The following is a 25,534-nucleotide window of genomic DNA, read 5'->3' as shown; positions in this document are numbered from 1 at the left end:
GATGTATTGAAAATTATAATTTAGCACTGTAAAGAGGAGACTGTTTCTACATATTATCGGTAATCTTACTCCTTGGTGAACTTGTGTTCTTTCAAGACAAATAATCTTACATGTATACAGGCAATTTAATATATTTTTTTACTTGTACTCTGGGTAAGAATGATTCTGCCGCTTCCAATCTGTTTAACTTGCCTTTATCTGCTCTTTTAATAAGAAATTATTTTGAAGCTTAAAATCTTGCTAGTGAGATGAGTTTTCTGTCTCTCTCACAGGATGACTTTCTGAGTATATGATTTTTAGTTAGAATCATAGAATAGCTTGGGTTGGAAGGGATCTTTAAAAATCATCTAGTCCAATTTCCCTGCAGTGAGCAGGGAAATGTTCAACTAGATCAGGTTGCTCAGAGCCCTGTCCCATGTGACCTTGAACACTTCCAGGGAGGGGGGGCATATTAAACCTTGTTGGACAATGTGTTGCAGTGTTTCACCACTCTCATTGTAAAAAATTCCTTCCTTATATCTAGTCTAAATCTACTCTCTGTAAGTTTAAAACCATTACCCGTTGCGCTATTGCAACAGGCCCTGCTAAAAAGTCTCTATCTTTTTTTAGAAGCTCCCTTTATGTATTGAAAGGCTGCAGTAAGGTCACCCTGGAGCCTTTTTTTCTCCAGGCAGAACAACCACAACTCTCTCAGCCTTTCTTCACGGGAAAGGTGTTCCAGCCCTCCTATAATTTTTGTATCCCTCCTCTGGACCTTCTTGAGCAGGTTCATGTGTTTCCTGTGCTGAGGACTCCAGAGCTGGATGGTGGGGTCTCACCAGAGCAGAGAATAGGGGGAGAATCACCTCCCTTGGCCTGCTGACCGTACTTACCTTGGTGCAGCACACGATACAATTGGTGCTCTGGGCTGCAAGTACATATCGTTGACTCATGTCCAGGTTTTCATCCACCAGTACTCCCAAGACCTTCTCCACAGGGCTGCTCTTAGTCTCTTCATTCCGCAGCCTGTATTGATCCAGGGGGTTGCCCCGATCTAAATATGCAGGACCTTGCACTTGGCCTTGTTGGAAAAGAATGTATCGGGTGCTTCAGAAAGTGCAATTAGTAGAAAAACATTGCTGTGTAGATGCTAAAAATAATTTGGATTTACAACCAGATCACTTATTTTGGTGACTAATAATTTTACCAGCTCTTCTGAATGCTGGTCATTTGTAGGCACTTTGTACGGGTCAGTAATCAATTTGTCTATTGGTTGGGTGCTTGAGACAGCCTCATAGATATAATGAAGAGGAGAAATAAAACAACTCATGTCTTCTACTCCACCCAAAGTAAATTACTCTCAGAATAATAGGTAGAAGAATACATTTCAACATTAAGACTCCAGTAAATGTGTCTGTGAGAATTTTTTTTCTGAAATGGATAATGCATGTAACTCTTGGATTGGTTCCCGCCCTTTAATAGATTAGAAAGCAAAATGAAGGAATTGGCCAATACCAAAAGAGAAAAATCAGATGCCTCTCAGGATTTGATTAATAATTTTATACTCACTTTGACTCTTGCTTAAGTGAGATGTAGTTCATTCACTGAATTAGTATGTTTAATACAAAACAAATAGTCTCTTTTCCTCAGTTATGTACTGGATAAGGTCAAGCCCCCAGGAAGAAAATAGCATATAAATTTAAACTTTATCTCAATGCAGATACATAAATGGACTTAATTAGGATAGCATAGGCAATATTAATTTGATAATTCTGAATTTTCAATCTGCAAGTTACTTTTAATGTAAAAGTAGTTATATTTCATTAGCACTGGAAGAAGAAATGGTGTCTTAAACACTAGTATTTAAACCTGTTTCATGGTTATGAACCTTATCTTGAATATTATCTAGGTCTGACAAAACCAGAGATGGATCCAAAATTATTAGAGATTTAAGGGTGAGGACAGCCACATTTCATCAGAGATGAATAGCAGAGAGTGCACATACAAGTGTGAAATACCAAAGAAGGTTAGGCATCCCAAAGCTGAGTCAAAGGGATATTGACTGAAATTAATGAAAGACACTAAACACTGATGATGAACAGTCCAAATTCCCTTTTCCCTTTTACTCTGTTTGACTAATATGTAACAGGATAATGCCACAACTAAATTCAACAGGATTCAAAAATAGATTTCATGTTTCTGAGGTGATTAATGCAGTAATATTTTTATTCATTATAATTTATTCAGCAGTTATTCCACTGATTACGAAGGGTTTGAGACTTTATACTTCGGGGTATGAGTCACTGATTAAAGGAAACTATTCCATAAAAACTATGTTGTATAAAATTTCATATATTTTAATTAACTTTTTATTTTGTCTCTTTCCTTGAAGAAGTAGTAAGAGTTGACTCTTCATTTTTTGTTTTGATACAGGCTACAAATTCTAGATATCTCTGCTGTGATATTTGTAAGAGTCTGTGCCCTTATAAAGAGGACTTTAATATTTTGTTGTAGTAGGATCAAGTATTTGTAGAATTAGTGCTTTGAATATTTTTGAAATTGATTTATGGTTTTTTTTGTAACTATTTCTAAGATGAAAAGCAAAAGTCGTTCTGATTTATCAGAACTCAAAGTGGGACAAAGCACTATTGAAGATATAATGTCAAGAGCTTATGACAGCTTTGATATCCAGCTCAGCAGTATACAGTTACTGTACAGCAAACATGGTAAGTATTCATGAAAGTAATCTTTCTCTATATGAGTAAAAAGATTTCAATGGTTGATGTGCCTTTTACATTTTAACTGAAGCAGTGGTGAATCTTTGGAACATACTTTTTTGACCTCATGTTCTAAACTCAGTCCTATGAACATGATACAGATTTCCAAAACATACCTTTAGGCTTTAGATTCCAACATTAGCTTTTGCTAAATAAACTTGTTATAAATCCCTTCTTCTTGAAGATGTCTCTTTTGATTTGCTGCACAATAAATATGAGTGTAATTAATTTATTTATAATGTTTTCCTTCAGTGCCTTTTCCTTGCTTCCCTCAAATTTAAAGAAGAATCTACAAATAGTTGTAAGTTTGATCATTTTGTGAGAGTAAAGAAAGGATCAGATCCCTTACTGAAGGAAACGTTTACTAGTAGTTTGGGAACTGACAGTATAGAAGGAGTCAGAACCAAAGAACTCTTAAGCATTTAATTCTTAATTGTCTGGTTCCTGAGAAGAGGGAGAGCAGAGCCTAAACTCCCAGTACGAAGCATGTTAAGAATTGGGCCCTTAGAAGTCTGCAGCATGGATGGGATAGCTGCTTAGATGTAAATGGTAGGAATTAAGAGGTCTTGCATGTCTGAAGTCCAGCTCTTATATATGTGTATTGATAGAGCTGTAAAAGGAATTGTGTCACCTGAATTTTTAGCAACATATAATTCTGTGATGTGCATAATGAGAAGGAATCTCTTTCAGTGCTTAAAGCATAGGTTTTCTTTGCTCTTCTAGATGAGAACTGGCAAGAGGCTCGAAAGCTGAAATATTCATCTCAACACATCTTGCAGCCCTTGGATGTAAAAGTGGAATTTAGCAGGGCTATGGTTGTTACAGATGCAAGAATGCCTAAGTATGTGTTCTTTCCTGTTTTGAAATTTTATGGTAGATTACTTTCTTTAGGGGGAAAAAAGAAAAAATCAAGGATCTAATTATACTTAGGCAATTTTATATCTGTCATGTGTGAACCTAGGAAGTAAAATACCTTCCATCGAGAAAAACAGAATAAACCCAAGAAGTTGCCAGATATTGAAGAGGTGATAGTTTGTTACATTGTTATAAGTATGTATAGTAAATCTTTAAATATATTATTTCCGTTCTCATCTTTAAATAAATATATTTCAATTCTCATTGGAAATACTGAGGAGGAAAATATCTGAACGTTTGAAGTCTCTTATAAACAAGACAAAACTATTTTGAAAGGTAATGTGCTGTCATACTCCCTCTCTTAGGTTATTAATCTTGTTTGTTTACCTGCTAGAGATTGCATTGAGTATGCACTTAGGCTTATTTAGCAAAAAACCCTACTGATTATGGAAATTGTATTTAGTCAGAAGAAAATGTATGTTACTATTAATGATGAAACTTTGATTTTAAAGATCACTGAGTCAAAGGGACAAAGATTAACTTTGCATGTATTTTGGAAAGTGCATCTTCACTAATGTCTGATAAGGTCACTACTATCTAAAAACTGATCAGTTTTGAAGTATTTGCAAACATTAAAGTATTATGAGTTAATTTGATTTATTATTTCATTAATAAGAATCATATTCTTATGCTACAATAAACTAGCATATGTTTATTTAATTTTTAACCCTGTCAAACTCAGACTTTAGCTAAGCACTTCAGAAAATTAATATCATTAAAAAAATAGACCTAGGGTATTGCAGAAAAATGTTTAGTACAATCAGCAAAATCAAGAGGCAGTTTATGAAATAAATGAATTACAAGCAATCTAGGATTTGCTTAGTCAGAAAACCCCTGCAATAATAATGTACCTCACCACTGCTGTGTATTGTGAATGCTGCTCAGTGATTACATGGTATAATGGTGCCACCTACTGGAAAGATGGGAGGCCGGCTTCTGAATTTTGATGCTTGATTTACAAAACAATATTCTTCCCCTCCTTACTTTTTCTCTGTTTTGTGGAGAAGGTGAGATAAGGGAAATACATCTTACAGGAATCTGTCTTTTTATGTTAGAAAGTACAGGTAGGGAGAGGGAGATTTCATTTCTATGGTTTTATAACAGAATGTTATTTTGATGTATGTTTGTAATTTACATCTCTCCAAGTTATGCTAGTATAACCTCGATTAAGAAGTGTCTGCTCTTAATGAGAACACCTGTTGCTTGCAGTATTGTAGTACTACCTCTCTAACTGTCTTGGCTACCAGGTGTGCTTCTCCTTTTGACAGTTTATGTGTCTAGACTGGTTCGGGGAAATTTTTCCCTAATGGATATTATTTCTGTATTCTGAATTCTCATATAGCCACTTGACAGTAAATAGTTTCTACCTGTGTCTAGAAATTGGCAAATTTTTCTTCCACTGAGATAGTAATTTTTCTTGGAGATCAGTTGCTGCTTCTTTCTGGGTGCCTGCACTGTCTACAACTGTTAGGAATGCCACAGATAACAGTTTGATACTAGATGAACACACATCACAGTGAGTTACTAACCATAATTAATACTTTAACCCACACCAAGAACAAGTAACCATTTCAAATCTAGCATGTTGACACCATGACTCAACAACAGCTGAACTTGTTAATTTTGTACCTGATTCAGTCTCCAAATGCTTTCAGGATGTATCAGCAGATGGTATTATAATACTCTAGAGTCATCTAACAGTCTTGAAATGACTGGTACAGCAGCTTTTTACCTGATAGTGGAGATTTTACCTGACAGTGGAGATACAGTGCATCACAAGTAGTGTGGCCAGCAGGGACAGGGAAGGGATCTGACCCCTGTCCTCGGCACTGGGAGGCAGCACCTCAATTCCTGTGTTCAGTTTTGGGCCCCTCACTACAAAAAGGACATTGAATGACTCGAGCGTGTCCAGAGAAGGGCAGCGAAGCTGGTGCAGGGTCTGGAGCACAGGTCGTACGGGGAGCGGCTGAGGGAACTGGGGGTGTTTAGTCTGGAGAAGAGGAGGCTGAGGGGAGACCTCATCGCCCTCTACAGCTCCCTGAAAGGAGGTTGCAGAGAGCTGGGGATGAGTCTCTTTAACTGAGTAATAAAGTGATAGAACAAGAGGTAATGGCCTCAAGTTGCGCCAGGGAAGTTTTAGACTGGATATTAGGAAGTATTTCTTTGCAGAAAGGGTTGTTGGGCATTGGAATGGGCTGCTCAGGGCAGTGGTGGAGTCCCCATCCCTGGAGGTGTTTAAGGGTAGGGTTGACAAAAGCACTGAGGGATGTGGTGTAGTTGGGAACTGTTAGTGTTAGGTTGATGTTTGGACTGGATGATTTTCAAGGTCTTTTCCAACCTAGACAGTTCTGTGATTTGACCTTTTCTTTAAGGATTTTATGCTGTTTCTTCTTGCTTTAAGCTCTTTTAAAAGTCTGAAAATCATGAACTTCTGTGTGGTATATATCCAGTTAGGATTGTGTAATAAATTTTCACATTTGTTTATATCTCTCCCAAATCAGTTAATACAAGAAATGTTCTATTTTCTGCTGGTCTCTAGCTTTGACTACTCAAACACATCAATACTGTCAGTATCAACATGGTTTAAAATGCCATATCACTGCATTATCTCTTTTTTTTTTTTTTTTTTTTTTTTGGTCAGTTAACGAGTGTTTATATACAAATATTTAGGTACGTGTGAACTCCAGATGACATAGTGCACAAATGATAAAAATTGTGGTAGCTTTTGTGTCAGAAAAATCCCCTAAACTGTAAACTTCCGTAATTATAGTTGAGTATTTATGCATCAGTATTGCTCATATCAGTTACACATATATGAATGTTTTTTTAGTATACATCTAGTTATTCCTTTATATTACAATTTTTATACTTCCATATAAAGCCAGCATTATGTTTTTCCTGAGCTTTTTTCATTTATGTTTGTAATTATGCTGTAAGTAAGTAATTGTAAGAAATTATACTGTAGAACAGTATAATTCTATTGAGAAAAGTGAGTGGAAAAATGCTTGTTCTAGCAAAAACTAGTACCAAAATTACTTTGTTTACTGTAGTAGAATTTTATGAATCAGTCCCTTACTTTGGAGGGCACCTATTTTACTTTAGGTGTTTGGGTGTCTGCTTTTTTTTGAGCCTTTGCACTTCCTTGGTGACCATTGAATCTTGCTGAATTCCTTGTGATTCCTGTTCAAAAACAATAATGAATTCACCAGAACTTTGCTGTCTTTGGTTAGGAAGGCACATACTGCTGCCTTGAAGAGAATACTAATTTATGTAATCTTAATTTTGAAGGCCACTGTATCAGGGGCCTTTAGCTCTTAACCTGTATTTTCATCTGCTCATGTTTCCTAAGCATTAAGATGGGCTTTCACTTTGTGGTTGTATTTGAACATCTGCCTTTCATTTCTGAGAATAGTATGCAGTGCTTCTTATTCACATTTGGAAGCACTAATATGATTCTGTAGTTTTCTAGACTTTGTAATTTTTTTTTTTTTTTTATGTTTGCTTTATCCTGTGGTATGGTTCCCCCATTTTCTGAAGAAGGTGTCTGGGAGTCTGTCATAAGCCAGTGTTAGGATACCAGTATTAAGAGCATCCTTCCATATATTTGTGTTCACTTCAAGAAAAAAAAATCAATTTAAAGGGACATGCTTATTTACAGGTTTGAAAAATGACATCCTTAAGCTTTCCTTCTCTCTAAATACAACCAGTCTGAACTTGGAAGAAGTTTCTGCACAGTTTTCCTCATCAGTTGAAGTACTTAGCCCCTCCGTGCCTCAGTCTCTGCAAATTGGGAATAATTACATTCCAGTTGAGATATTTTTTGAACCTTAAAAACTTTTGTTAAAAGAGTGGTGTAGTGAGCCTGGGATTATTTGCAGTTATCTGCCTTTATCTGCTGAGTGCCTTCCACATAACTAAATGGGCTGTCTGTTGTACAAACATTGATGAAAAATGTCTTAACAATATACATGAATTTTTGTAGAGAGGTGCAATGGAAGTGAGAATTGCTAAGTGTCCTAGATTACTGGAGTGCTCAAGCAGTAGATGGACAGGCCTTTAAGACCCAGCAGCTACACATCTACTCTGTCCCTCTTTGTCAAAATAAAAGAACAAAAAAACCCAAACCAGTCTAAATTTCTCTCTGACAGAACTGGAATTAAGAATAAAAGTCAAAAGTAGTTGAGAATCAATTCCTTAATAATTTAAGGATGTGGAGAAATACAGAAATTGTAGAAAACTAGGTACTTACTGTTACGGTTCCACATGTACAACTTCGTGCTTGTCTTGCTAAGGTATGAGAGCATTTTTCCCGTTACAATTGTAGCCTTAAAGTTAGTTGAAGGTGATAGGAAATTTTGAGGTTTTTGTCCTCACATCTTTTCCAATGTATTAGATTTTATGTTCCTTTGAAGATTAAGCTGTAAGTTAAGCACAGCAAAACTGGGAGGAAATAGTAATAAAAGCACAGTAATGTTCTTAAAGCCATTTTTCTGCTTCTGTTCTGCTCACTTCTGTGAGAAACGGGGCTGGGGTTTAGGTCTTTAAAAAGTCAGTGTCCCAAGTTTGAAGTGGACACTGACTTTTTGGCCAAAGTCTATTCCAACAGGTTTAAAATGTGTTTTACTTCTTGAAAAATTAAAGACTCATTTCATTCTGTTATGTCATTTATATCTATGCCATTTATTCCTTTGTTAAATATCTAGACTACTGCTAGAGTCAGCTTAAATATACATAACTTCTAGGAAGTATTTTGTAGACTTTGCTTTAAGTTTTGGACTATAAACATTCTTATGGAAAAAACCCCTCACGAGGATGAGTTATCTGATTTATTACAAGTAATTAAAATAAATACACGAACAAGAAGGAACAACTGATTGTGAGCAAAATATGCTGTATGTAGCCAAATCTCACACACACACACACACACAGAGAGATATATTACATGCAATGGTTAGATGGGTGATTTTTTGACCAGGAAGACTTGCATGGTTTTTGATATAAAGTTTGAATTAAATAGTTTTAAGGTAACATTGTTTGTTTACAAAACAGGTTCAAATTGTCTGGACAGCTGCCCTTACTTTCTGTCCAAATATCAGACCAGAAGCTAACAAGTATCTTGGAACTAATTGATAGCATTCCTAAGCCAGAAAGTGCTTCTGCTACCAGTTCTCCTCCAAAAATAACTGAGGTAAGGTTTTTAAAAAATATTTCGTTAATAATTATCAGAAAAATATCTTTTTGCTATTAGTGCTGCAGTTTTGAAAGGAACACAAAAAAGTGGAGAACAAGCACTTACTTAGTATCTTTTGAAAAATGTAGCAAATTTTCTAAAGATATAGAAATTTTGCTTGTTATTTAGTTAGTTTATTTTGATCTTTAGGCAATAATAATGAAATAATTTTGCAGTGGTTGAATGTAAACTAAAAAAACCCCAAACTTTTACTACTCTGGGAATTTGTAGTTCTTCATATTAATCTCAAGTAACAACCGTATTCACTTTTGTTGATGGTATGTTTAATTGTACATTCAGATTTACACATGTATCAAAGTGCTTCAGGGTTTGGGTTCAGCTATTTTGTTCAGCGAAGAAGAAGATGTAGAAACCTTGGGATTTTTAAAGTTGAAGTATTATGTGGATCTTAGGTAGGAGTTGTGCTTTCAAAAACAGAACAAAAAATAGCTATTATCTGTGGCAAATGTTGGCTAAACAGTGCCTGCCTGGAAGAAGTGGCAGCTTCATTTCAGCTGACTTCACTGCTCTTCCCAGTTTTTCTTTATTCAGCTATACAACATACCTGAGCAGGCAACAGTTCTGCCTTCCATTTCTAAGATTTCTAAGTGTGGGGTGCATATTCTTTCTACTTCCCACCCTTAGTGAGAATGGTTCAGATCATTGTTTTATGCTTTTTTCAGGACAGAGCATTGCGACTTTCTTGTTACTATTCCTGAGAAGTGTGTTTTACCTTTTGATATGAGTTGTTTTTAACAAAGCTAGGAAATGAACCCTGAATTCCTAATTTTTAGCATCACTTTAGTCTGCATAGTCTGGCTATGTTTTATATATCTGTAAAGCAGTCCTGTCATTTGAACATACATGAAATGTCAAGGTCAAAGACAAAACTGGGCTATCCGTTTTTCTGTCATTTGTAAATACTTCTAAGTATCTTTTATTTAATATTTTGTTCACTTGATTCTGAAGGAATAATGGTCATATTTATATTTTGTTTTGTTTTGGTTTTTTTAAGATCTTTTTACAAATTATTCTGCCCTGTTCCTGATGGCTGTTGCTGCAGTTCTGGGGTTGTTTTCTGTAAACTCAGTACCAATCTGTAAATGCACACGACTAGACTTGCGTATCTACTGAAAGTATATATAGAGTGAAGATTGTTTCCCTTTAGTATGTAGTTTCTGTGATCTCTTCAGTGTTGACATTAAAATTCTAGCTAGTTCTGACTTGCTCTTTCACTTTTCATATACTAATAGTATCCCCAGCCAAAAGCTGCTATAATCTCTGTTGTTTTGGGCAACTACTCACAGAAAAACTTTCTTCAAGGATAAGTGATGGAATTTTAGTTTTGCATAAATAAAATGTGCACATATAAGATGATTATCCTGTGCTTATAACATTGCCAATACTTGAGTTTAATTATAGAGTTCAATAGAGTTGATGTGCTTAGAATTACCTGTACGTTACTTGTAACATACAGGATGAGGTGAGGAAAGACTGCTGAGCCAGTGTGAATGCATTTGCATTATATGCAGCATCCCTATTAAAACCTATGGTTAAACCTGTCTGCTCAAGCTTCCATTTACAGCAGAGTTTGTCAGACTCTAATTGCTGGTATTAAATTCAGTGAATTTGAGTAGATTTGTTGCTTTGGTAGTGGCAGATTCCCATGCTTTCGTCTTTGTAGCTGAAATTCTTCTAGCTTTGTTGCCATCACGTAACTTCAGAATCAAAAAGGATGTGAAATCCTTTTTCAGAGCTCTGCATGCAAACTTTGCTCTTTATGTTTCGAGTTAGTGGAGGAATTGTTCTTGGGCTGCAAAGACAAAAGTCTCCTCAGATTCTTCTAGATTTTTGCACCCTGCACTTTCTTGTGTTTACTCATTGCAAAGAGGCTGTCCACTTCAGTGTGGAAGGCTTTATTTCTCAACGATTTGATACTGTGAAGTCAAGTCTCACAGTTTCTTCTTGTCTTCTTAGAATGTGAAAGTGTTACAGATTAGTTAAGACTCTTAGAGACTCAGTGTATCTATCACTCATAGGCATGAATATATTCCATAAGGGCAAATTATATAGGCTGGAGACTGAGAAGACACTGTTGAAATGTGAAGAGTGAGGTGAAAAATGGAGCCTTGGAAGCAACATTGAGATGAATGTTTCTTTGTTGCCACAATACTTGGATTTCTGTGAGTTACTGAATTAATTGTCTGAGACTAGACTCTGAAAGTAGCAGTACAGGGGAAAAAATCCCCTACTGTCATCTGTGTAATCCAGAGCCAAAGGCACTCAAGAAGAATGGGCAACCAGACAATACACACATCTATCCTTACTTTAGTACTCTGTGCCAGGCATGTGTATACTAAATAAATATTCCCATGGTACATACAGGTGAGAATTTTTAACAAACGCAGACCACTGAGACTACCTTCTGAGTCTTAATGGGAAAACCTGACTTTGGTGAATTAAACCATTTGGTTGCCTTCACTAAGAGAGTGTAATTCTGTCATATATAATACCACATGGAGTGAAGATTCTTGTCCTTTTGTTCATTCTAGTGGTGAAACAGGGACATTTCACACATTTTCAGTTAATTCTCTGGGTTGTGCATAACTGCATCTCACAGTTAAAGACTCTACTAGCATCTGTTTTTCCAGATATATGAAGAAATGAGATTTAACAAGGCTAAGTACTTGGCCCTGAACTTGGGTCATAACAATCCCATGCCATGCTACAGGCTTGGGGAAGTGGCTGGAAAGCTGCCCAGTGGGAAAGGATCTGGGGGTGTTGATTGACGGCTGGCTGAATATGAGCTGGTAGTGTGCCCAGGTTGCCAAGAAGGCAAATAGCATCCTGGCTTGTATCAGAAATAGTGTGGCCAGCAGGGACAGGGAAGTGATTGTCCCCCTGTATTCAGCACTGGTGAGGCTGCACCTCAAATACTGTGTTCAGTTTTGGGCCCCTCACAACAAAAAGGGCATTGAGGTGCTGGAGTGTGTCAAAAGAAGGGCAGTGAAGCTGGTAAAAAGTCTAGAGCTCAAGTCTTATGAGGAGCAGCTGAGGGAACTAAGGTTGTTTAGTCTAGAGGAAAGGAGGCTTAGAGAAGATGTTACCACTCTAAAACTACCTGAAAGGAGGTTGTAGAGATGTGGGTGTTGGTCATCTCTTTTCTCAGGTAACAAGTGATAGGACAAAGAGGAAATGGCCTCAAGTTGCAGCAGGGGAAGTTTCTGTCTGCTCTGATGTTTTCTCTAGCTCTTTTTTTTATTTGTTTGTTGGTTTGTTTCCCACCTTGCCACTAGGATCATGTGTTTTTTATGAGGAACAGTTGATCTTTTACTGTTCTCTGAAGTTGCCATACTGTAATCCTGTGAGGGACTAGGTTTTGTCTTCCCTGAGCTTTCATATGTGCATTTCTGTCCATCTTTTGATCTGTGAAGTTGGATGTTTGAAAATTTTTGTCATGTTTCCTGATATTTCTGCTCTCTGTAACTAGAAGGATGTGCAGTGCTTACTGCTTTTACATGATTTAGGCCTCATTTCTACCCATGCTTTTAGTAACTTAAGTGTTTAACTGTAATGATTTGCATTTATCAATAAGATGAGACCAGTTTCCTTCCATGCAGCATATGTGCATGCAATAGCATGACCAATGAGTTCAAGCAAAAAGTTTCATGGTGTTTCCTGTTTCAGGCTGCAATATCTCCTGTGCTCTCAGCACCACATTTATCACAAAGTGTGTTTCCTGTTTTGGATCTTCATTCTTTTGTGGAGTCAGGTAATACAATCTATTTTAAAGTCTGAGTTAATAAACGGGTCAAATCAAGCCTTTTATTTCATTAAATTAAGTTGTTTTTCTTGGAGTAAGTGACCATTTGTAGCTTTGTTTCAAGTTCTTGAAGGTTGAGGAGTGTTATATTCTGTGTAGCTTATTTGTGTATTTTTTCATAGCAGTAAAATTCTGTTCTTGCTGTTCCTTTTGTGAAGGCAGAGCAGTAAAATGTTTATTTAGTAGGATAGGTTTGTATTTGTCTTTTTATATGTTACTACAAATCTCTATTCAGAACATCTGAAGTAGTATGTATATGATCTTTTATGCTTCAGTATGTACTCAGTCCTCTGGTGATGGTTTTAATTATTCTGCTGAAGGATTTTTTTTCTACTTAGCTGGTTTTATTTAAATTACAAAATACTGGAACAATGACTGTTAGAAACTACTGTGTTAGAAACAAACATAATTTTGACTTCTACAGATTAAAGCGGAGATTGTGGAGAAACTGGTCATGTTTAATACTGCTGTGCCATTCAGACAGCCTAGCTAAATTGTAATGTTCCATCCAGTAGTTACATTTGAAAAATAATCAAATATATCAAAGTTATTTCAGTGCCAATCACCCTTGTCTTGCCAAGACACTCAACTGAAGAAATGGAGAAAAAAATTTTTTTTCCTCTCTCAAGTTAATGATATATGTGGTTTGGAAACACTAGCAAAATTATCAGCAAGTTGATTAAATTTGGTGTATGTACAGTATGTATAGAAATACGTATCTGTACATCTTCATCTCTTTCTTGTACAAGTTTCTTTAAGTGTCCAAAGGTAGAGAGAAGGTGTTATTCAAGTCTTAAAATTAGGGTAAGATGAGAATGAACACTGTCAACAATTAATTTGAGAAAGTAATAACTAGATTTAGATTGAATCAAGTCTTTTTAAATTTATACTATATATACAGCTGTGCAGTCATTTTAAGTGATTCATGTTATTTCTCTGTTTTCATGCCCCAGACTCAAGGGTGCTTTTAAACCTTAGAAAACAGCTCTGTTTTGGCAGAAGAAGGATCCTTATTTTTCAGTTACCTTTAACTTCATTGTTTATGGATTTTAGGTGAAGGAAAAGACACATGTTAAGATTGTGCAATCTATTTGTCTTAATAATGTCAGGTGGATTAAAAGCTTGGTAGTCCTTAGGAGTCATTCCTGAAAGGGGAGATCCTTAGCAGGGAGAGATCCAAAGTTATTAAGGCAAAGGCTTCTGGACAGTCATCAGCAGTCAGACCAGCAGAAGAGTTATTAACCTATTAGTACTCACTGAAGGCAAGATGAGCCACAATTTGTGCTCTCTTTTGCATAGCCGATAGTGAGAGAATGCTGGTGAAGGAGTTAGTTGACAGGAACTGGTTTATGATGATGTGATGGAGCTGTAGGTGTGGTGGACAGTTGTGGAAGCAGGAGCAGAGATAATTATAGAAACAGACGGTTGCCAGTTATCAGCTAGGTTATTGTCCCATACTTGTACATTTAAGTTTTTATAGATGTAAACACAAAAGTTTTAGGTCATAGTACTGCAAAATATTGTCTGTCTAGAATGTGTATGTAATATTGGCAATTCATCCATAGAGTCAGAGGAAGAATTTTATGATGCTTTAAGCAGTCCTGTGGAAGACATGCCATTTTTTGAAGCCTCATCTGGTTCTCTCAAGCGAGCGAGCAGTACAAGGCGAAAAAAGCTACGTAAACAAGAATCTTTGAAAAATATGACAGAATTCCAGCTCAGATTTGAAGTAGCTCAGGTAAAATTACTTTCTAAACACTTCTCTGCAGCACATCTGAACTGTTAATTTTTCCGTGTTTGTTGTGTTCATGCATCCATGTCTACAGAAGTATTGGATTTCCCCATTTCTTACTGAAACTATTTTGTTGAGTTTTTTCCAAGTCACAGTTGTGCTTCTGCATCCTTGTCATCACTTAAATGCTTTGATTTAATCCACTTTATTTCCCAACTCATTTATCACTGAATTTCCTTTACCTAACTATCACTCAACAATAACATTATTTATTTGGTTTTATTTATTTATTTATTACATTATTTATTTTGGTTTAAGCTTTAGCTTTTGACATCTTTTTTTCAGATACTGCTGAGAAAACTTTAATGTTAACAAGCACCCTGTTTTTCTGCTCCAGTGTTTCCCATTTTTTTCCAGGTTTTCTTCTCTTGGCCTCATGCTAAATCTGTAACATACTATGAGGTGTTTTATGTGTCATTCTTGCTGTTTCAGACTCGGGGGTGGGAGGAAGTATTTTACCCAAATGCAAGACAAGAGTTTCTAGCTACATCAGTTGGTCTAGTAAGAGAGATGGCTTTTTACCAGTATGGTTACCTTTATTGTGAGAGTATCATGGCTATGACAGTTACTGCTATTACTCTCTTAACTGAATTTGTATGGTTTATTTGTAAACTTTAGAAATTCTGTTTCAGGGCAGGGCTTACAGAATGCCTTCAAGACATCGTAACTAGCTTGCAACTTATTATATACTACACCTTATAGAACATACATAAATAAAATTGAAATGTAGTGGGTTTTGTGTGATGGCAAGACCTAGTTTAAGAACAACTTGTCTGAAGACAAATGCTGTATTTTACAATATTTTCTGATGGAAACTATCTTACAATCTGTAAGAAAAAAACCCAGTTGAGAATCTATTAAGAATCACCTTCTCTCTGTTGGCTTTATAGATTAAAATTACTTACTCAGTTTGGTTTTGATTTTCCCTATTTGTAGAGAGTGTTATGTAGAAAGTACATATCTTTGTCTTGGTGGTGAAAGACAGATAACAGCTAGGTATTTTATTTAACAACATCTTTGTCATGCATGAATGAAAAAGTAGCAAATCCTCTTGCCTAAAACTCAGCTTGGAAATCCAACTCTTACCATGAGAGTCCAAAGAAATTCCAGTGAAAGCAGTAAACTCTTTATGTTGCCTGAAGATCTAGTTTTGACTGCACTGAACATTACCAAATGCTTTACATAGTTGTTTTTAAAACTAAATTAGGTCAGTAAGTGTAGCTTTGGTATTACATGTGTGCTTGTTTGAAGTTTTTGTTAAAATAGCAGAAAACAGTATTCTACCAGTTTTGCTTGTTGAACTGTTTATTTTTTCCAGGGTATTTGCTGTATAAAGTTAATCAGTCAATACACATTTAGCCAGTAAAATGTATGTAAATATGTAATTCTATATAAAAACTAAAGGAATAATCCTCTACATTTTTTTTTCCTGTTTTTGTTTGTTTGTTTGGGGTTTTTTAGGTCTTAATTAAATTATGCCGTCTCACTGGTAATACTGAGACACCTGTGCTGCAGCTTGATATTGTAGGGTTAGGCACTGAACTTAAATTAAGAACATTCGACATGACTGCAAATGCTTTCCTTCGTGAAGTTTCTCTGCTGTGCCCAGAGTATATGGGTAAGTATTTACATTCTCATCAAAAAAATATTTAGAAATAACACTGTGAATTTGTGTTCGAAAAGCCAGTATTGCTTTCTGTGGTCAACTAGGCAGGATTTGCTTCCTAAATTAAATGGGGCAGGTGAGAAGGGAAAAGTAATTTAGGAGCTTATTGTCTTAGTAATGGTTTGGTAAATATGTTCTAGTGCTGCTCATTTTAGTAGAGACATCTAACTATTTTAGGTCTGCAGAAGAGGTTTTGTGATTAAATAGTAATAACAGCTAGTAGCCTAGTTTGTTGACTGTAGATGATAAAAAGAACTGTAGAAAACTTGTCAATTTTTTTCATTAAAGAAAGTAATCTTTTTTATTCTTTTGGGGTTTTTTTTTAAGATGATAATGACAAGCCAGTTTACATAATTACTACTTTGGATAATGTAGAAGATGATCTTCTCACTCTGGAGTATATAAAGGTGAGAAAAGAGCAGACTTTGCCTTTGAATTGTAAGCCAATCATGAACAGTATAGTATTATTGAGCAGTTGCTAAAGGATTTTCTGTACTTACTAATTCCTTAACATATTGAGTGTCATGTGCAAAGTCTGTCTGCTCTGTAGAACAGATTAACTGTAAATTGTAAATTGTGTTTTTTGAAATAAATTCTCTCTAATTAAATCTGCAAACTTTTGGTGCAATAGGCTGATATTAATGGGCCAGATTTGAAAACTGCCTATCAGAACGTTCTACAGAAAATAAAGGTATGATATCTTTTTTTAACATAATTTTCTCACTGTGGGAAGAGAGGCATGTTGGATAAACGTAATTTGTTCTTTTAGGTGAACTTTTCATCTCTAGATATTCATTTGCATACTGAAGCTCTGCTGAATGCTATGAACTATCTGAATAATCTTCTACCCAAACAAGAAGCTAAAGTTATAGAAGAACCGGTCCATGAAAAAACAGAGGAGAAGAAGGATGTTCTTAAGAAATTAAGTAAATTGCTTTATTCTTCCCCTCCCTCCCTTTTCATTCCTTTCTCTTCACTTATTTAAGCAAGTAAGAAAACAGACATTTTAAAAATTTTTATAAGCCTGTCCATGACTTTTGAAATGAGAAATTTTGTTTAGTGTATGTTTACTTACACACTTTGTAGTCTTTTTTCATTTCATCAGTAATAATAGTGTTAGCCATCAGAGTACTATGGAGTAGCAAGGTTATACTCTTGTTCCCTGGGTGAAAGTGTGTAGGTAAGGAATAACTGTATAATTAGCAAGGGAGATGCTGCAGCTATTGACATTTCCTGAGGTAGATACAGTAAGCATGTTTTTTGAAAATAGGTGTTCAAATTCACTTAGTCACTGCATTGAATGGTAGCTTACTGGCAGCAGTTAGGTTCCTAATGGTGTTCTCCCATATAATGAGAAAAATATTTTTGCATTACAGCATTTATGCAGAAAAGGTGTTTGTAATAAGGAAAGAAAAAAACTATGGGTTAGAAAATGTAACATGAAGGTGAAAACTTTCTGTGATAAGTGTATTAAATATATTCTACACACTTTTGTGTTTGTGTTTTCCAAGTAATAGCAAAATTACTGTTTAACTCCTCAGTGAAATGACTGTACACTATCTTTCTTTCCAGCATCAAAATATTTTTGTTGGTTTAGTTAGGTTTTTGCAGCCTCCAAGTAGGTACTCATTTAGCAATTTACTGATGTGTAGATGTTGGCTGTAGGCGTGAGTACAAAATATACACTACTGCATTTCACAAGCTCCAAGACAGTTTCAGTTACTAGTGATCTGCTGGTTTGCGGAATGGCCAAATTCTGTTTGTCACCAAGTTTGGAGGAATAATTTGTTGAAGTTAACTGCTTTGGTTTTATGAACTGGCACGTGAATTTGGATTTGTCTTGAATAGATAAGAAGTCCTTACATAGTGGAAGAGGGCTTAAGCATTTTCAGTCTTTTGTTTTAAGAAGCTGGTGATAGCATTCATTAGTATCAATTACCGTGGTTTTAGGGACACATCCTGGTACTCTGTAGATATCTGGTGTATATATACAAATTTAGGGTTCCTGGCATTCCTCGGCTTGCAAAAGCAGTAGCACTGTTGGAGTGCAGGCCAGTCAGTTATCCAACAGTATTGGTCTGAAGGAATTATTCTGCTTTAATAAGGTTAATCTCATTTAATTCCATGTGCAGTTTTCTGATACACTGGTCCAGACATATCTTTGCTATGTGTTCAAGGCACTGAGTATATGGAAAAAAAAAACCCACCATAAATTGTCTTTGTTTCTTCTTTCTTTCCTGGGATGAATGGAGACTTTTGATTGCCTTACCACTATTACAACTATTTTATTACCATATATTTGAGGAACATCACTCTTTTGTGAATAACCTGCTTAATACACAGTTTTATCATTCTCTGACCAAGAACTCAGCATGTCTGATTTGTTGATAATGTTGTGCAAGAGCAAACAGATCACCTCCATTTTTTGATTTTTGTGTCTGGGAGCTACTTTAAAATGAATGCTTCTATTAATGCTCAGCATTATCCCAATGATGTTCAATTCTTCTCTGAGGAGGAGTTCTTGGAGATCTTTGCAATCTTGGCTTGCTGTTAATCATAGAACACTGAGGGTCCAGTTATTAAAACAGAAAACACACACACAAAAACTGGTGGAGGATAATTGTCAAGATGATTCTAGTTGAAGTATTGTAATACTCGCTCTGCATTACTGATTTCAGTAGGTCCCTCACATGACTGACCCAGCCAACACATTGGTACAGTGACAAGATCTTTCTGAGTCTGCGCATATTCACTGATGTTAGTTTTTACAAGCATTTCAGGTTAAACTTCAGTACTAGTTTGGTATCTAAATCCCAAATATCACATTTGCATTATATAGTGAGAGGTTTTTTTGTAATGTTAATTTGTGCTGCCTTTACAAACATACCTGTGTTTGGGAAAACAGAAATATGTTTGTAAGTCTAGTGTATACTCATATTGAGTGATTAATTCACATTGTTGCTGAGAGTCAGTGATTTTATTATGGGAGGTTGGTGAACTAGTAGCCTGATTATGTTTTTTGAAGAACAACTTGAGACAGAAATGGTATGTGTACTAGGGAAAAAAAAGTAAGTCAAGCTTTTGGGTACAGCTCTTGTTGAGATTTCAGTATCTGTTTCCCATATGTACTTAAATGAAATTATATTGATTTTTTTTAAGCATCGTGAAAGGAAAAGTCTGGAGCCAAACAGGTTATTAATAAAAGCAGAGAAAATAAGGTGTGTAGCCTCTGTTTTTTGGGGGGAAATGGAGGAAGATGAAAGGGATGCTTACCTCAGGAATGATGAGAGATCCGTTGGGGTGAGAGGTGGGAAGAGTATTAATGTCACACGGCCATTGTCTTTCAGCTTGTGATTTTTTTATTATTCCATCAGACTGTTAAATTTAGTTACTCAGCCTGTTCTTTGGAGGTGTTTTGTAGGTCTCAATTTCATAATAGAACTGAGAAGGTGGAATAATTTCTCTGTGAAAAAAATACTCTTCCCTCTCACTGTATTTTTAAAATTACCTTTTTCTGTGTGAGATTGTTCTCATTTATTTTGGCTGTTTGATTTCAGTTATACAGGAATATGCTTAGATGAAATACCATTTGTGTTCCTGTGATAGTCTGTGAATTTAAAGGGTTCTGTGACTTATAGAGAGCTGTGGACAGAAGATTCAGCACTTCTCTGGCTTTGAACCATTTTACTATACAGGCAAATACTGAAGTCTTTTGTATTTTACAGAATTCTTGGAGGCAAAGTATTATATTAGTTTCTTATGTATTAACATGTGACAATTTAGGCTTTACACAGCTGAAGAGCTTTCACAGTTGATTCTCCTCCCTCCTTTTCCCCCACTCCTGTACAACTGTGCAAACTGAACTTCGATTGAGAGTAGTTATTGGTTAATTTACTGTGGCTTGTTTTCTGTTAGCAACATGCAGTAAAGTCATGTGACTGAAGCTGATGTATTTATGAAACCATAGCTTGATTGTGAGGGTTGAGAAAGCCTTAATGTACTCACACACAGTAGTTAATATTTCATCTGAAAAGCTGTGGGAAGATGGGTTGCATGTTTATTACTTTTAATATTGCTGCTTTCAACCTATAAGAGTTTACCACTTGGGACTCAAAAGTCCCTGAATACAAGATACGATATTTCCCTTTGTCATTTGTAGTGTGTAACATTAATTTGGATTTGACTTTCAGAAAAAATGGACTAAGTTATTGGTTGAGTCTCTTACCTGTTGATGTCTGTGTTTAGCACTGTACCGGCAGACAGCATTGTGTGGTATCAGTCGTGTCTACTCACAATGAACAGAGATTATTTCTGTTAACATGAAATAGAATATTTTTACTCTTACTAGCTTTTATGGGGAAAAAGAAAAAAAAAAAAAAAAAGGACTACATGTTTGGACATCTCTGTTCTGAAATGCACTATGTTTGTGCTTGTATCTGTTGTAGATATTAAGGCTGCCTGTACTCACTTTGAAGGATGTGCATTGTCCCTTCTTTTCAGTGTCTAGTTATATTAATGGTATTAAATGATTTAAAATTTAAGTTCTGAAAATATAACTTGTGGAGATTTAATAAAAAGTTGCCTGTCAGGTGTAAACGAGACCATTGATTGCAGATGACTAATCAACAGACCAGATAGAGTGGTATATTAATGTAGCTATCATGTTACCACTGTTGAAGGTAAACTGCTTAGTCCTGAATAACCTACCTCTTACTTTGTATGGTGCTGTGTAGATGTATATGAAATGTGTTTCTTGCAGTTAATAAAATACTGATGTGGATTACTACAGTTTTTGAAGCACATGAGAACTGCATATTCAATCCTTTACATACCATTCCTTTGTGTTGTACTTACTAGTATGAGTGCAGTGCATTTTGCCAGTGCCGCAGGCATGATACAACCTAGGCTTTGGGGAAGGGATGCTGAAATATTACATGTCCTCCTTGAAAAACTGTAATTTTTATTATTTTGTATTTCTCACAGCATCAAAAAAATCAAAATATGAAGATGTTATTGACCTCAATATCTGTGCAGATTTATCCTGTTTACGTATCTTTATTAGAGAGAAAAAGCATAGAATAGCTGAAATTCACATTGAAGGTAGGAACAAAACTTTAATCACAAAGGCACAAAACTTTGTAACTAGGATAGCCTCTATAGATTTTGTATGTCTTTTTTTTCTTAAGGGCTGGATAGCCAAGTGATCATGAAGAAAGCAGCAACAGAAGTGACTGCAAAATTGAAGAACATTATTATTGTGGATTCTGATGAGATGGCATTGTATAAAAAGGTATTAATTTCATGTTTTACTGATTTCTGAATGGAATATAGATGCTAAATTGAAGTTACTTTGTGGACTCCACTTTTTAACTGTGATTTTTTTTTTTTTTTTTTTAAATAATATTTTATGTATTTCTGAATTATTCTCTAGAGGTGGACTGATTTAATCCCCACAACAGATGATTGTTAGGCTGGCATTGATCTTGTGCAACTGTGATGCCCAGCTGCTCATTACATTCCTTATTTTGTTGACTTTAATGGACAGAATTATTCAAACTGACATTCCAACTGAATACTCTCAGCTGTTTCAAGGATTTTTTTTCATTTACTTTTAAGATGTTTGAAGTAAAAATGTTTTAGTGTGAGGTATTATATTTTGTTTTGGAATTCAGTTTCTCCAGCATAAGTTTTAACAGCAGAGATACTCTTTTTTTCTTCCTAAGGCTCTTTACATCACAGGAAAAGAAGTCTTCAACTTTCGAATGGTATCATATGTGAATGCTACAGATGGGATTGCATATACAAATATGGATGTTGTTGACAATCGTATTTATCTAACTGTTGGGTGCATTCAAGTAGTTTTTGTCAACAAGTTTGTTTCCTCTATCTTGGTAAGTTACATTTTCCAGATACTATTCTTTAGCATTCAGATAACATTGTCAGAGCTAGAAAAGGATAAAGCATCCCATATAGGGTGGTGCCAGTTTGTGTAAGAACTCTTATATATGATTGTAAAAACATCACTGGGATTGGTGGTTGGGCTATTTACTTTTATTCTCCATTTGTTTGTTATTATGGAGTGGGTGGCTAAGCAACAATATTTGCTATTATAGTTAGTATTTTTTTTCTTTAAATGGCTTGTGGCAGCTTTTACATATACATATTGTTCATTATAATACTGAAATATAAGCAATAAACCATGAAAATTAATGTATTTTCCATAAATTCTGTGAATTAAATCTATCTTTTACTCTCCTTATGAGTAAATAAAATGTAATTTATACAAGTCATGTTACAAGGTTACTGCTGTTACAATCTGATTGCCAAATATTTAGTATGGAAATTTATTTTTATATGTATGCATACTTTAGGGAAGATTATTCTATTAAAGAATTCAGAATAAGTGCATAGCAAAAATAGTATCTTAGGATGGTTTGCTACTCAAAAAACTGTGATTCTTAGTTGTTTTGGAGTAGTGTTATTCTTAATAAAATCACAGAGTTCTTTATTTTTTTCTTAGGCTTTTATAAACAACTTTCAAGCTGCCAAGGAGGCTCTTACTGAGGCAACTGTTCAAGCAGCAGAGAAAGCAGCAACAGGTGTAAAAGAACTAGCGGAGCGTAGTTCCCGTTTAGCACTAGATATCAATATTAAAGCACCTGTTGTGATAGTTCCACAGTCAGCAATGTCTGCAAACGTCCTGGTGGCTGATCTTGGTTTAATCACTGTGAAGAACCAGTTCTTTATTGCTAAAACAAAAACATGGTATAATCTCCCACCTGTTGTTGACTCTATGACAGTGAAATTGAGTGAACTAAAATTATACAGGTAATGTAGTGTCAAGATTTTTAAAACATTCATATAATCCTTTGGGAATACACTATTGAAATATAACAGAAAATTAATAAAGATTTTTATAAAAGCAATTAAAATGTATGGTTTAAGAGAAATAGCAATCTACACATCTTTAAACAGAAGCAAATGTTTGTTTAGGGAATATTGTGTAGAGTAATAGACATGCATCATTCACTATTTAGGACAGGTTATATGCATTTGTAAATGGCTGTTTTGATGGGTTTTTCAAGCTATACATAAGAGGAAAGATATCAAGTCATATAGCTGTAAAGAGGTGTTTGAAAATTGGCCTTGGTGCAGGAGTTTGGGGTGGGGAGAGGGAATGGAATTTTCAAACACAATTGAAGAGTACTGAAGACAGAAGGAATTGCTCTCCAGTGGAAAGCAGGTAAGAGGTCTGAACTTGCAAGAAGTTAGTATGTTGTGTGTGGGGTATGTGCTTGATGTTTCTTCTCCCTGCCAAGACAAGATGTCTAGTCGTTGGAGTAAGGCTTTAACCAGAGATACTAGGAGTATTATGAAGACTGTTTTACAGTACTACTCAAAAAGATGAGGAAAAGACAGAAATGTGTTTGTGTTTGTTAAAATGCGTGAGTGAAGTGTGTCAAGCTGGGAGTATTTTGTTTCTATTCACAGATCATGCTATGAGCAAGGTTCATTGCAAACTGAAGTACAGTTGCTGCAGCCACTCAATCTGGAAGTAGCTGTTGAACGAAATTTGGCTGCTGCATGGTATAATGAAGTTCCTGATATTGAAATATCAGGCCGACTCAAGCCTATGAATGTAAGTACTGATTTCTGAAAGCAGATACTAAAATATCTGTGGAAAATTGATTCATTTTTCTGTCCATAAAAGTCCAAGTTCCTTAGTTTAGGGTATTTTTTGATTTCAAGATATATAGGTAGAGTGGATTTTGTTGTTTAATAGGGAAAAAGGAAGTGAAGAGCTTTCTGTTTTAATCTAAGCTCTGTATTTTATCTGTGATACTGCAGGTAGACTTTGTACTGTATATTACTGTTACATGTTAGAAATGGGTATGCTGTTACAGTCTTTTACTTGTAGGTTCGTATTTTTCAAAGAAGGATTGGGAAATATTCGGACTTATGGTCTGATCATTAGCAACATGATCACCTGCTGAATTCATACCCATGAGAAGCCTCAAAATGAGTTAGCGCATGTTTAACACACAGTAATTTAAATAAATAAATTTAAATAGTGCTCATTTAAATTTAACATCAAAAATTATAAAGCTTGTCAGTTGTATGAGGAAAACCAATTTCCCAAATTTTGAAATAGCATAGTAACTGTTACTGTAAAGTACCTTGTGACTAAATGTGGATAACAGTTTTGGGCCACTGTAAGTCAAACTTCTTGTTTGTACATGTGTACATCTAACATGCAATTTCTAAATTGTAGCTTTAAAGGAAGTTTATAGACAAAACCAAAATAATGAATGATCAGCTGATTTCTAGAAGTTACTAGAGGGGTTGTGTGGATTTGAGAAGAACATTTTACTTGGTTCTTTAGTCTCCTAAACAGACTCCCATGAGATTAATTTGGTTTATCTGGTTTTTTGTATATTTAGATTTTACTTAGCAAGTGTTTAATGACCTGAGATGTTCTGAGTTTAACAGTAATCTTTTTTAAAGTTAATTCTCAGTCAGGAAGATATTACCACAATATTGAGGACACTAAATGAGAATATAGGTGGAAGCTCTGGTGCATCAACATCTTTACCAGAAACGAAAGATACGATTAGCCATTGTAGTGATATGCATAGTACTTCACAGCACTCTGCAGGTAATATTTTCTAAAATTACATGTGGTCTAGCATTTTTAGGTATTACTGTCAATTTATTATTTCTGTTGGAATTGCCTTTATATATATATAAGCAGTAGGACATAATACATGGCATCTTCTGTGATCTGACTGAAAATTTGCTGAAATCTTAGTTTGAAGTACAGTTTGGTGTGAAAATAATGCAGAGGAATACAACCTATTTTTTAGTCGCACACACACATGTGCGGACACACATATACATAAACTTGTGAAGAGAGATGGAGAGTTTGTACTACAGTATGAATGATTTTTTTAGTCTTCCATGTTTAAATTTACAAAACTGGTCAGCAAGTTTCTAACTAAAATCATAGTGATACTTTATTTTAAACTTATAGTCTGTTACTCAGATTTTGAACAATTTTCCAGTATCTGACTAAACACAACATAGTCATAAGAAGCAAAACTTAATTTCTTATTTGGCGTCTGTGCATGTATTGTGTATTTTTAAATAGCAAACAAATCAAAATTGCATATGACAATTCTGCTTTCTTTTAAACATTGTCTCCCTCTCACTAGTGTAAGCTTTAGAAAGCTTGCAGAAGGGTGGAGCTTTGCTTTTTCTCAGTTTTCTCTTTATGTTATTGATTTTTGTTGTCTTTGAATTACCAGTGGGTTTATTTAATATTGTTAGAAAACTTACCACTTACAATAAAACC

At 35.3% G+C, this 25,534-nt stretch overlaps 1 protein-coding gene across 1 annotated transcript in view; it reads left to right on the top strand.

Annotated features, from left to right (window-relative positions):
* Positions 1-25,534, top strand: part of VPS13A (vacuolar protein sorting 13 homolog A) — a 110,162-nt gene that overhangs the window by 25,947 nt on the left and 58,681 nt on the right. The window contains exons 21-35 of the mRNA XM_026866046.1: positions 2,573-2,705; positions 3,480-3,597; positions 8,721-8,859; positions 12,589-12,673; positions 14,290-14,462; positions 15,978-16,134; positions 16,510-16,589; positions 16,814-16,873; positions 16,952-17,108; positions 21,166-21,282; positions 21,369-21,472; positions 21,906-22,073; positions 22,703-23,010; positions 23,674-23,821; positions 24,688-24,838. Coding sequence (XP_026721847.1) covers positions 2,573-2,705; positions 3,480-3,597; positions 8,721-8,859; positions 12,589-12,673; positions 14,290-14,462; positions 15,978-16,134; positions 16,510-16,589; positions 16,814-16,873; positions 16,952-17,108; positions 21,166-21,282; positions 21,369-21,472; positions 21,906-22,073; positions 22,703-23,010; positions 23,674-23,821; positions 24,688-24,838 — 2,098 coding nt within the window. The remainder of the gene's footprint in view (positions 1-2,572; positions 2,706-3,479; positions 3,598-8,720; positions 8,860-12,588; positions 12,674-14,289; positions 14,463-15,977; positions 16,135-16,509; positions 16,590-16,813; positions 16,874-16,951; positions 17,109-21,165; positions 21,283-21,368; positions 21,473-21,905; positions 22,074-22,702; positions 23,011-23,673; positions 23,822-24,687; positions 24,839-25,534) is intronic.

This window comes from Athene cunicularia, assembly GCF_003259725.1.
Source record: "Athene cunicularia isolate RWA chromosome Z unlocalized genomic scaffold, athCun1 chrZ_part2, whole genome shotgun sequence".
In the NCBI taxonomy this organism is placed as follows: Eukaryota; Metazoa; Chordata; class Aves; order Strigiformes; family Strigidae; genus Athene; species Athene cunicularia.
Note: the sequence above shows the minus strand (reverse complement) of the source record. Positions and strands in the feature narration are given on the sequence as shown.